The 13,868-nt window shown below is 41.6% G+C and overlaps 1 protein-coding gene across 1 annotated transcript; it reads right to left on the bottom strand.

The window, feature by feature from the left end:
* Nucleotides 1–238: 238 nt before the first annotated feature.
* On the bottom strand, nt 239–4,958 carry LOC139370169 (sialic acid-binding Ig-like lectin 7). Its single transcript, XM_071109496.1, has 10 exons — nt 4,520–4,958; nt 3,950–4,291; nt 3,621–3,848; nt 3,149–3,481; nt 2,804–3,034; nt 2,214–2,477; nt 1,942–2,032; nt 1,780–1,831; nt 1,449–1,684; nt 239–1,141 (listed from the first exon to the last, which is right to left on the bottom strand). The coding sequence occupies exons 1-10, from the start codon at nt 4,731–4,733 to the stop codon at nt 1,063–1,065; spliced, it is 2,070 nt and encodes a 689-aa protein (XP_070965597.1). The 5' UTR covers nt 4,734–4,958; the 3' UTR covers nt 239–1,062.
* Nucleotides 4,959–13,868: the final 8,910 nt, after the last annotated feature.

Raw genomic sequence — 13,868 nt, 5'->3', positions numbered from 1 at the left:
ACTATTTCATCAATTTGAGAAAAAGTTTGAAACATCACAACATGTGGAAAAAGTCAATGGGTCTGAATACTTTCTGAATGCTCTGTAAGATATAACTGAAACTCAAGGTTTCCTACTTCAGAAATACAACATTTTTCAATGTAAAAATATATATAAAAGATGTTAAGGCCCTTTTCTAATTCATAATTGTAACAATTCACAATTCATAATAATAACAATTCATAATTGTTTCAAAGTCATAACTGACCCTAGATCAGAACTCCTACTCTAAGTGTGAATAGAGTCGTCCTGTGGCTCAGTTGGTACAGCATGGAGCATGGGTTCCATTCCTGCTGGGACTTCCCATACGAAAAGTGTTTTCAAACATGACTGTAATGACTGTGTGAATTTGGATAAAAGTGTCTACTAGATGGCATATATTATTAAATACAATTACAAACTGGGTAGTTTTGGCCCTGGATGCTGATTGGCTGAAAAAGCATTTCAGAAGACAATATACCACGGGTATGACGTAAAAATACTTGTTTACTGTTCTATTTATGTTGTTAACCAGTTTAAAATATGCCGTGGAACAGTATGTTGGTCATATAACACAAACCCCTGAAGTGCCTTGTTGCCATTATAAACTTAAGCAATAAGGCCTGAGGAGGTGTGGTATATGGCCAATATACTACCGCTAAGGGCTGTTCTTATGCACAATGCAAGGCGGAGTGCTTGTATGCACCACAAATCCCGAGGTGCCTTATTTTAAACTGGTTACCAATGTACTTAGACCAGTAAATACAAATGTTAATACCCATGGTATACGGTCTGGTATACCACGCCTGTCAGCCAATCAGCATTCACAGCTCAAACCACCCAGTTTATAATGGTCAATATTCCACACCTCCACAGGCATTATATCACTTAGTTTAAATATACAGGTCCTGAGTCACAAGGTTATTGTCAAACTTCTTCTGTTCAAGTCTTCTTGGTTCTGGGTTTGTTGTGTTCAGGTCTTCTTGGTTCTGGGTTTGTTGTGTTCAGGTCTTCTTGGTTCTGGGTTTGTTGTGTTTGTTGTGTTCAGGTCATCTTGGTTCTGGATTTGTTGACTGTGTAGAGAACAGAGGAGTCCTCCTCTCCTGCTTGTGCTGCTGCGGTTCTGAAGAGAGAAACAAAAATGAAACAAAGACAGTGTCCCAAATGGTGGCACCCTATAGGGCTCTGTATAAAGTAGTGCACTAAATAGGGAATAGGGTTCAATTTGGAACAGAAGAACAGTTCCTCAAAACCATCATCACGTCACTCCCTCATTATAGACATGTCATAGTAACTGTCCTGAGATGTCCATTGTTGGGTTCATAGTTTGGGTTCATAGTGGTCACTAAGGATCAACTGTTTTTCTTATTGATGACATCTCCTACAATAAACTGCAGCATATGAATGACCTTAATGCAGAATATGCTCACTGGGTGGCAGCACTGGGGAGGTTGAATTTCACAGCAGCGTAGTGGACATCCTCATCCTCTTTCTGGGGCTGAGGCACTTGGACGGTGGAGTACAGAGGCACTTCCTGGTTTTTGGAGCCAGAGAAGTGGACACTGGCGTAGTGAACATCATCCTGGTTGTCTGTGTCAGCTGTCTGTGCTGCAGTAGAGGTCATGGCCACGCTTGAGATGTTGTCATACACTGGACTAGAGTCTCCCTGATGGAGAGAGAGAACAGACAACATGAGGAGTGAAAATGTTCCACAAAGAATACACAGTCATCACAGTCTCCTTCTGATTCCAACAGACTCACCTGTCCAACGTCTGCTGTGTCTCTTGTGTTGGTGGGTTTGGAGGCCTTCTTCCTGTTTTGCACATTAATTAATAAATACATTACGTCATAAATGAAGTTAACAATAAATCAGAGGGCTACATTTAAATAATGAACAACATGATACTATGCATTTTCACTCACCTGAACCACATGAGTCCAGAGAGACAGAGGATGAGAACCAGAACAACAACTATGATTCCTACAGCTGCAGTCAGAACTGAGGTTTGTTTCCCTATAATAAAATATGGATGATATGAGAACACAGCATTATATAATAAACTAAAAATACACTATAATACTTGTTAAGGGATCTTATAACCCAATGTATAGTTATAACCTAAGGTGTAATAAGCCAAAACATAATGATTAAGATTAGATTGAAACATGTAGGTTTGTATTGAGATGTATTTTACCTGCTACAATGATCATCAGAGCTGTAGAGTTATTAGATCCTCTTCCATTCTGGGCCTCACAGTAATATTCTCCTCTGTCCTCAGAGATGATGTTAGTGATGTTGTAACTCTTTCCTGATGCTTTTGGTGAGAATACGTTCTTCTTGTACCAGGTGTATTTGTCCACAGGTGGGTTGGCATCACTGCTGCAGGTCAGAGTCACTGAACTGCCCTCCACTATTTCACCAGAGGGACTGACTGACACTGAGGTGTTCCTTGGAGCATCTAGTAAAGGAGAATATGTCAGAAGGTCAGGATTGTAGTATACTACCTCAAATGACATCATGTCAAAAATAAATCATATCTAAAGTCAGAGGACTATCTAAAACTATCACTTACACAAAACATGAACAATAATAATAAACTTTAGGACTTTAGTGTCTACTAAACCATTCTTCAAGTGTCTGATGTACTGAACATTCTAACTATATGACATTGTCTGTAATTTCTATGTAATGATGAATATGTATAGATAAAGCAGTAATACTCTTCTCATTGATATAACGTTTTTGATGCTTTCTAAGTAGAATAGTAGTTTAATTCATACTTACACACTGCAGGAGAGTGGTGGTCCTCATGGTGTTCTACAGCACAGGAGTAACTGTCCTCAGAATGACCAAACACTACTAGGGTATTACTAGAGTATTGTTGGGAAGTGGGCTCATCTAGACGTTGTCCGTTCTTGTACCAGATGTAGGTGGGGTTGTCAGTCAGAGTACAGGTGGTGATACAGGTCAGTGTCTTCTGTCCCTCTGCAGCAGGAGTCACCTTCACCTGCAGACCTGAAACAATATGTATAAAACCACATACACCTCTGTGTTAACAGGATGGTTAATATAGTTATCCTGTAATTCATTATGATTTACAGTTGTATCATACAGTGTAGTATTTATTACCTGTGACAGTCAGAGTTGTTCCTGGGAAACTATGACCCCATTCAATGTTGTTTGTTTTAAAAGTGAAGCGATACTCAGCTGAGTCCTCCTCTCTCAGATCTGTGATTCTCAGGGTGAAGGGACCTCTGTATGTTCCAGTGTACTCCGCACGACCTGCATACCCTGGTTCTGTGGTTAGGTCTTCAGGGGTCGACTTATCACTTCTAAACCAGAATGATGATGTGGTGGAATAATAACCAACATAAGTACAGGATATGTCCACTGTTGACCCCTTCAAGACACAGATTCTCCTCTTGGTGTAAGTCACTCTGTTGCAGCTCTGACCCTGAACACCTGAAATACAGTGACATAACAAGAGGTCAATTGGATTGTATTCTCAGTTATTTCTAGAAATGCTAAAAGTTCTCAAGTTCTCATAGTGAAACCAACACACATTTAGGTTAAACAGTATTGTTAATAAAGAAACACTCACACACTGCAGGAGAGTGGAGGTCCTCATGACCTTTTACAGCACAGGAGTAACTATCGTCATAGTTACTGGAGACTGGGTTTTTGTACTGGGGGGAGTTTCTCTCATCTAGATGTTGTCCGTTCTTGTACCATATATAGATGGGGATGGGGTTACTCAGAGTACAGGTGGTGATACAGGACAGTGTCTTTGACTCTGAACTCCATTTAGGAGTCACCTCCACCTGAGAACCTGAATTAAAGGAGATGCAAAAAATAGTATATGGTTCAGAATTGGTTTGAGTTAATTATTAACATCATGACTCTTCAAAACGTTATAATGTGCTATGTTACCTGTGACAGTCAGAGTTGTTCCAGGGAAGCTGTACCCCCATCTTGCCTCATCAGATGTAAATCTGAACTTGTACTCAGTTGAGTCACTTTCTCTCAGGTCTGTGATTCTCAGGGTGGAGTCCTTTTCTGTTTGTCGATGATATTCCACACGATCTGCATACTCTGGGTTCAGGCTCAGGTCTTTAGTGACACCAGACTCCCATTTGTTGATCCAGGACACTTCTGTGACGTTATGCCAACTGGGATGTGTGTAAAAGCACGATATGTCCACTGTTGACCCTTTCAAAGCACATATACTCTGATGGGTGTAAGTCACATTCATACAGCTCTCACCCACAACACCTGAAACAAAATGTAACTGATCAATTCCTGAAACCATAATGAGACTCAATGTTATAGATGTGTTGGACAGGTTCATTTTGAATAATAAACAATATATATATTGACATAGATCTATAAAACTGTTTATCATTCCAATATATCTAGTTAAGAATATTGACAGAGAAAGTAAAACCATTCTTATTTGTTCCAAATGATACCACATAAAATACTAGTTTCATTCAAACTCACACACTGCAGGAGAGTGGAGATTCTCATGGCCTTTTACAGCACAGGAGTAACTGTCTTCATAGCCATTGGAGACTGGGTCTTTGTACTGGGGTGAGGTGCTCTCATCTAGATGTTGTCCGTTCTTGTACCAGATGTAGGTGGGGTTGTCAGTCAGAGTACAGGTGGTGATACAGGTCAGTGTCTTCTGTCCCTCTGCAGCAGGAGTCACCTTCATCTGCAGACCTGAAACAATATGTATAAAACCACATACACCTCTGTGTTAATAGGATGGTCAATTTATTTATTTATTTTTCACCTTTATTTAACCAGGTAGGCAAGTTGAGAACAAGTTCTCATTTACAATTGCGACCTGGCCAAGATAAAGCAAAGCAGTTCGACACATACAACGACACAGAGTTACACATGGAGTAAAATAAGTCTACATAATACAGTATAAACAAGTCTATATACGATGTGAGCAAATGAGGTGAGATAAGGGAGGTAAAGATTAAAAAAAAGCCATGGTGGCAAAGTAGATACAATATAGCAAGTAAAACACTGGAATGGTAGATTTGCAATGGAAGAATGTGCAAAGTAGAAATAAAAATAATGGGGTGCAAAGGAGCAAAATAAATAAATAAATGAAATACAGTAGGGAAAGAGGTAGTTGTTTGGGCTAAATTATAGGTGGGCTATGTACAGGTGCAGTAATCTGTGAGCTGCTCTGACAGTTGGTGCTTAACGCTAGTGAGGGAGATAAGTGTTTCCAGTTTCAGAGATTTTTTAGTTCGTTCCAGTCATTGGCAGCAGAGAACTGGAAGGAGAGGCGGCCAAAGAAAGAATTGGTTTTGGGGGTGACTAGAGAGATATACCTGCTGGAGCGTGTGCTACAAGTGGGAGATGCTATGGTGACCAGTGAGCTGAGATAAGGTGGGACTTTACCTAGCAGGGTCTTGTAGGTGACATGGAGCCAGTGGGTTTGGCAACGAGTATGAAGCGAGGGCCAGCCAACGAGAGCGTACAGGTCACAATGGTGGGTAGTATATGGGGCTTTGGTGACAAAACGGATTGCACTGTGATAGACTGCATCCAATTTGTTGAGTAGGGTATTGGAGGCTATTTTGTAAATGACATCGCCAAAGTCGAGGATTGGTAGGATGGTCAGTTTTACAAGGGTATGTTTGGCAGCATGAGTGAAGGATGCTTTGTTACGAAATAGGAAGCCAATTCTAGATTTAACTTTGGATTGGAGATGTTTGATATGGGTCTGGAAGGAGAGTTTAGAGTCTAACCAGACACCTAAGTATTTGTTTTTGTCCACGTATTCTAAGTCAGAGCCGTCCAGAGTAGTGATGTTGGACAGGCGGGCAGGTGCAGGTAGCGATCGGTTGAAGAGCATGCATTTAGTTTTACTTGTATTTAAGAGCAATTGGAGGCCACGGAAGGAGAGTTGTATGGCATTGAAGCTTGCCTGGAGGGTTGTTAACACAGTGTCCAAAGAAGGGCCAGAAGTATACAGAATGGTGTCGTCTGCGTAGAGGTGGATCAGAGACTCACCAGCAGCAAGAGTGACCTCATTGATGTATATAGAGAAGAGAGTCGGTCCAAGAATTGAACCCTGTGGCACCCCCATAGAGACTGCCAGAGGTCCGGACAGCAGACCCTCCAATTTGACACACTGAACTCTATCAGAGAAGTAGTTGGTGAACCAGGCGAGGCAATCATTTGAGAAACCAAGGCTGTCGAGTCTGCCGATGAGGATGTGGTGATTGACAGAGTCGAAAGCCTTGGCCAGATCAATGAATACGGCTGCACAGTAATGTTTCTTATCGATGGACCTTGAGCGTGGCTGAGGTGAACCCATGACCAGCTCTGAAACCAGATTGCATAGCAGAGAAGGTTTGGTGAGATTCGAAATGGTCGGTAATCTGTTTGTTGACTTGGCTTTCGAAGACCTTAGAAAGGCATGGTAGGATAGATATAGATCTGTAGCAGTTTGGGTCAAGAGTGTCCCCCCCTTTGAAGAGGGGATGACCGCAGCTGCTTTCCAATCTTTGGGAATCTCAGACGACACAAAAGAGAGGTTGAACAGGCTAGTAATAGGGGTGGCAACAATTTCGGCAGATAATTTTAGAAAGAAAGGGTCCAGATTGTCTAGCCCTGCTGATTTGTAGGGGTCCAGATTTTGCAGCTCTTTCAGAACATCAGCTGAATGGATTTGGGAGAAGGAGAAATGGGGAAGGCTTGGGCGAGTTGCTGTGGGGGGTGCAGTGCTGTTGACCGGGGTAGGAGTAGCCAGGTGGAAAGCATGGCCAGCCGTAGAAAAATGCTTATTGACATTTTCAGTTATGGTGGATTTTTCAGTGGTGACAGTGTTTCCTATCTTCAGTGCAGTGGGCAGCTGGGAGGAGGTGTTCTTATTCTCCATGGACTTTACAGTGTCCCAGAATTTGTTTGAGTTAGTGTTGCAGGAAGCAAATTTCTGCTTGAAAAAGCTAGCCTTAGCTTTTCTAACTGCCTGTGTATAATGCTTTCTAGCTTCCCTGAACAGCTGCATATCACAGGGGCTGTTTGATGCTAATGCAGAACGCCATAGGATGTTTTTTTGTTGGTTAAGGGCAGGCAGTCAGGTCTGGGGAGAACCAAGGGCTATATCTGTTCCTGGTTCTAAATTTATTGAATGGGGCATGTTTATTTAAGATGGTTAGGAAGGCATTTAAAAAAAATATCCAGGCATCCTCTACTGACGGGATGAGATCAATATCCTTCCAGGATACCCCGGCCAGGTCGATTAGAAAGGCCTGCTTGCTGAAGTGTTTCAGGGAGCATTTGACAGTGATGAGTGGAGGTCGTTTGACCTCTGACCCATTACGGATGCAGGCAATGAGGCAGTGATCGCTGAGATCTTGGTTGAAGACAGCAGAGGTGTATTTAGAGGGCAAGTTGGTTAGGATGATATCTATGAGGGTGCCCGTGTTTAAGGCTTTGGGGAGGTACCTGGTAGGTTCATTGATAATTTGTGTGAGATTGAGAGCATCAAGTTTAGATTGTAGGATGGCTGGGGTGTTAAGCATGTTCCAGTTTAGGTCGCCTAGCTGTACAAGCTCTGAAGATAGATGGGGGGCAATCAGTTCACATATGGTGTCCAGAGCACAGCTGGGGGCAGAGGGTGGTCTATAGCAGGCGGCAACGGTGAGAGACTTGTTTTTAGAGAGGTGGATTTTTAAAAGTAGAAGTTCAAATTGTTTGGGTACAGACCTGGATAGTAGGACAGAACTCTGCAGGCTATCTTTGCAGTAGATTGCAACACCGCCCCCTTTGGCAGTTCTATCTTGTCTGAAAATGTTGTAGTTTGGGATTAAAATTTCAGAATTTTTGGTGATCTTCCTAAGCCAGGATTCAGACACAGCTAGAACATCCGGGTTGGCAGAGTGTGCTAAAGCAGTGAATAGAACAAACTTAGGGAGGAGGCTTCTAATGTTAACATGCATGAAACCAAGGCTATTAGGGTTACAGAAGTCGTCAAAAGAGAGCGCCTGGGGAATAGGAGTGGAGCTAGGCACTGCAGGGCCTGGATTCACCTCTACATCGCCAGAGGAACAGAGGAGTAAAATAAGGGTACGGCTAAAAGCAATAAGAATTGGTCGTCTAGAACGTCTGGAACAGAGAGTAAAAGGAGGTTTCTGGGGGCGATAAAATAGCATCAAGGTATGGTACAAAGGTATGGTAGGATGTGAATACAGTGGAGGTAAACCTAGGTATTGAGTGATGAAGAGAGAGATATTGTCTCTAGAAACATCATTGAAACCAGGAGATGTCATTGCATGTGTGGGTGGTGGAACTAATAGGTTGGATAAGGTATAGTGAGCAGGACTAGAGGCTCTACAGTGAAATAAGCCAATAAACACTAACCAGAACAGCAATGGACAAGGCATATTGACATTAAGGAGAGCCATGCTTAGTCGAGTGATCAAAAGGGTCCAGTGAGTAGAGAGGTTGGTTGGGGGTCACGGCGATTTAGACAGCTGGCCAGGCCATCGGTAGCAAGCTAGCATAGGATGGAGGTCTGTTATTAGCCACCTCTTGCGTTCCGTCAGTAGATTAGTGGGGTTCCGTCTGGTAGAGGGGATTAATCCAAATCACACAACAACAAAAAAAAAAACAATAGATGTAGTTATAGAGGCCCAAGAAGAAAAATAATTAAAAATAATAATAAAAATAAATAAATAAATTGTCCAATTGTCTATTCAGATAGCAGCCGATAAGACAGCTAACGGTTAGCGGGCCGCAGATGGGCGTTCATGTAACGTCGCGACGGAGGAGCCAGCAAGATAACTCCTTCGGGTAGATAACGTCGGCAGTCCAGTTGTGAAGGCCCGGTGCGGCTCCGCGTAGGCAGTAAAGCGGGTCCGGATAGGTGATTGTAGCCCAGGAGTGATTGATGGAACTCTTCAGCTGGCTAGCTCCGGAATAATTGATGTTTGCTCCGGAATCGACGAAAGCCGATAGTCACACGGATAGCAGCTAGCATAGCTGTGAGATCCAGGTATGAATGTCCAGAGTTAGCGGTTGAAATCCAGGGACATGGAGAGAAAAATTGGTCCGGTAAGTTCCGTTCCGAGCCGCACTGCGCCGTACAAAACTGGCAATAGATTTTCGAGCTAAAGGATAGCTGATGACCACAAACCGTGGATAGCTGAATACTAACGATTAGCCAGTAAAGAAGCTAACTAGCTTCTGGATTAGCTTCTGTTTAGCTTCTGGCTAGCTCCTGGCTAGCTTCTGGCTAATTTCTGGCTAGCTTCTTGGTGGATTACAGATTTGAGGTAAATAATACTTTTTTTATAAATATAAATTGGTGGGGCGGGTTTCAGGAGAGTGTTTTGAAGATGAGTTTATGGAAAATTTAAAAATATATGTATAAAAAGGTATGTGAAAAAAGTTGTAAATATATATATATACGGGACACGACAAGACGAGGACAAAAGACGTCTGAACTGCTATGCCATCTTGGAAAAAGATCATATGTTCATATATTTATCCTGTAATTCAATATGATTTACAGTTGTATCATACAGTGTAGTATTTATTACCTGTGACAGTCAGAGTTGTTCCTGGGAAACTATGACCCCAGTCAAAGTTGTCTGTTTTAAAAGTGAAGCGATACTCAGCTGATTCCTCCTCTCTCAGATCTGTGATTCTCAGGGTGAAGGGACCTCTGTATGTTCCAGTGTACTTCACACGACCTGCATACCCTGGGTCAGTGGTTAGGTCTTCAGGGGTCGACTTATCACTTCTAAACCAGAATGATGAAGTGGTGGAATAATAACCAACATAAGTACAGTATATGTCCACTGTTGACCCCTTCAAGACACAGATTCTCCTCTCTGTGTAAGTCACTCTGTTGCATCTCTGACCCTGAACACCTGAAACACAGTGACATAACAAGAGGTCAACTAGATTGTATTCTCAGTTCTATCTAGAAATGCTAACAGTTCTCATATTATAAAATGAAACCAACACAGATATACATTGTATACAGTTTTACAGTGATGTATTAGGGATCTATTTAGCTTTTATTTTGGGGAGGATTGTGTGTTTTTTTACATTCAGCCCAGGATTTCCACATCCGGCTTCTTCACCTGCAGGATCATCTGAGAACAGCCACCCAGACAGCTGATGAAACTGAGGAGTAATTCTGTCTGTGATAAAGCCCTTTTGTTGGGAAAACCTCAGTCTGATTGGCTGGGCCTGGCTCCCCAGTGGGTGGGCCTATGCCCTCCCAAGCCCACCTATGGTTGCGACCCTGCCCAGTCATGTGAAATCCATAGATTAGGACCTAATGAATATACAGTATTTCAACTGACTGATTACCTTATATGAACCGTAACTCAGTAAAATGGTTGACATTTTTGCACGTTGCTTTTACATTTTTGTTCAGTATAATTGTAAATGTATTTATATAAAACATAGGGACCACAATGAAAATAAGTCACCAACTTTATTGTGCAATCCTTTAAAACAACAATCCTGTTTACTTAAAATAATATTGTTTATATATGTATTTCTTTAACTGACAAATAAAATCAATCAGTCAATCCAAACTGAGCAGCAGCCATTTGATGAACGGAAAGAGACATTAGTTACAAAACACCAAAAAGTTGAATGACATTCAGAGATTGTCAAGCCTTCAATACTGGGTCAGACTACAAGGTAGGTGTCACGTTCTGACCTTTATTTCCTTTTGTTTTGTCATTATTTAGTATGGTCAGGGCGTGAGTTGGGGTGGGCAGTCTATGTTTGTTTTTCTATGATTTGGGTATTTCTATGTTTCGGCCTAGTATGGTTCTCAATCAGAGGCAGGTGTCATTAGTTGTCTCTGATTGAGAATCATACTTAGGTAGCCTGGGTTTCACTGTGTGTTTGTGGGTGATTGTTCCTGTCTCTGTGTTTTGCACCAGATAGGGCTGTTTTGGGTTTTCACGTTTCTTGTTTTTGTCAGTTTGTTAATGTGAAGTGATTTATTAAAACATGAGTCAAAATAACCACGCTGCGCTTTGGTCCGCCTCTCGTTCAGATGAAGAAAACCATTACAGTAGGGAGGGATGTATTCTCTGTTTGTCCAGATTTACATTGTCTTTGTATTGTGGTGTTGAAAACACAAACCATGACATTGAAGTGTCTGAAGTCAGTATGCTTTGTTTATTGGTTGTGTGCTGCATTGGCAAAGAAACCTGTTGGTGGAAAATGTGTTGCATATATTTTGTATATGATGGCAGTGTAATAGAACAGGCAGGGTGAGCTTGTCTGTGGTGGTCGGGAACCCTCAAACTTCTGGCCCGTAGCCCAGCGTGGCATCGATCAGTCGGAATTCACGTTTATAAATGCAGGTTGCTACAGTTATTCTTATTTGTGGTCGTAAACATTATTTTATTTTACAGGAGAAGGGGAGGGTCATGTGAAAATATTTTAAACTTTAAAAGACCAGTCCTGTCCCGTCCCACAGTAAATTTCAATCTGTCCCTTAATAAATAAACACTCACACACTGCAGGAGAGTGGAGATTCTCATGGCCTTTTACAGCACAGGAGTAGCTGTCTTCATAGTTACTGGAGACTGGGTCTTTGTACTGGGGGGAGGTGCTCTCATCTAGATGTTGTCCGTTCTTGTACCAGATGTAGGTGGGGTTGTCAGTCAGAGTACAGGTGGTGATACAGGTCAGTGTCTTCTGTCCCTCTGCAGCAGGAGTCACCTTCACCTGCAGACCTGAAACAATATGTATAAAACCACATACACCTCTGTGTTAACAGGATGGTTAATATATTTATCCTGTAATTCAATATGATTTACAGTTGTATCATACAGGGTAGTATTACCTGTGACAGACAGAGTTGTTCCTGGGAAACTATGACCCCATTCAATGTTGTCTGTTTTAAAAGTGAAGCGATACTCAGCTGAGTCCTCCTCTCTCAGATCTGTGATTCTCAGGGTGAAGGGACCTTTATATCTCCATCTCTCTTTGTCAGTGTACTTCACACGACCTACATACCCTGGGTCTGTGGTTAGGTCTTCAGGGGTCGACTTATCACTTCTAAACCAGAATGATGATGTGGTGGAATAATAACCAACATAAGTACAGGATATGTCCACTGTTGAACCCTTCAAGACACAGATTCTCCTCTTGGTGTAAGTCACTCTGTTGCATCTCTGACCCTGAACACCTGAAACACAGTGACATAACAAGAGGTCAACAGATTGTATTCTCAGTTCTATCTAGAAATGCTAACAGTTCTCATATTATAAAATGAAACCAACACTGATATACATTGTATACAGTTTTACAGTGATGTATTAGGGATCTATTTAGTTTTTATTTTGGGGAGGATTGTGTGTTTTTTTACATTCAGCCCAGGATTTCCACATCCGGCTTCTTCACCTGTGGGATCATCTGAGAACAGCCACCCAGACAGCTGATGAAACTGAGGAGTAATTCTGTCTGTGATAAAGCCCTTTTGTTGGGAAAACCTCAGTCTGATTGGCTGGGCCTGGCTCCCCAGTGGGTGGGCCTATGCCCTCCCAAGCCCACCCATGGTTGTGACCCTGCCCAGTCATGTGAAATCCATAGATTAGGACCTAATGAATATACAGTATTTCATCTGACTGATTACCTTATATGAACTGTAACTCAGTAAAATGGTTGTGACCCTGCCCAGTCATGTGAAATCCATAGATTAGGACCTAATGAATATACAGTATTTCATCTGACTGATTACCTTATATGAACTGTAACTCAGTAAAATGGTTGTGACCCTGCCCAGTCATGTGAAATCCATAGATTAGGACCTAATGAATATACAGTATTTCATCTGACTGATTACCTTATATGAACTGTAACTCAGTAAAATGGTTGTGACCCTGCCCAGTCATGTGAAATCCATAGATTAGGACCTAATGAATATACAGTATTTCATCTGACTGATTACCTTATATGAACTGTAACTCAGTAAAATGGTTGTGACCCTGCCCAGTCATGTGAAATCCATAGATTAGGACCTAATGAATATACAGTATTTCATCTGACTGATTACCTTATATGAACTGTAACTCAGTAAAATGGTTGTGACCCTGCCCAGTCATGTGAAATCCATAGATTAGGACCTAATGAATATACAGTATTTCATCTGACTGATTACCTTATATGAACTGTAACTCAGTAAAATGGTTGTGACCCTGCCCAGTCATGTGAAATCCATAGATTAGGACCTAATGAATATACAGTATTTCATCTGACTGATTACCTTATGAACTGTAACTCAGTAAAATGGTTGTGACCCTGCCCAGTCATGTGAAATCCATAGATTAGGACCTAATGAATATACAGTATTTCATCTGACTGATTACCTTATATGAACTGTAACTCAGTAAAATGGTTGTGACCCTGCCCAGTCATGTGAAATCCATAGATTAGGACCTAATGAATATACAGTATTTCATCTGACTGATTACCTTATATGAACTGTAACTCAGTAAAATGGTTGTGACCCTGCCCAGTCATGTGAAATCCATAGATTAGGACCTAATGAATATACAGTATTTCATCTGACTGATTACCTTATGAACTGTAACTCAGTAAAATGGTTGTGACCCTGCCCAGTCATGTGAAATCCATAGATTAGGACCTAATGAATATACAGTATTTCATCTGACTGATTACCTTATGAACTGTAACTCAGTAAAATGGTTGTGACCCTGCCCAGTCATGTGAAATCCATAGATTAGGACCTAATGAATATACAGTATTTCATCTGACTGATTACCTTATATGAACTGTAACTCAGTAAAATGGTTGTGACCCTGCCCAGTCATGTGAA

This window comes from Oncorhynchus clarkii, chromosome 17 (assembly GCF_045791955.1).
Source record: "Oncorhynchus clarkii lewisi isolate Uvic-CL-2024 chromosome 17, UVic_Ocla_1.0, whole genome shotgun sequence".
Lineage (NCBI taxonomy): Eukaryota > Metazoa > Chordata > Actinopteri > Salmoniformes > Salmonidae > Oncorhynchus > Oncorhynchus clarkii.
The sequence above is the reverse complement of the archived record's forward strand: the minus strand, read 5'-3'. Positions and strand labels throughout refer to the sequence as shown.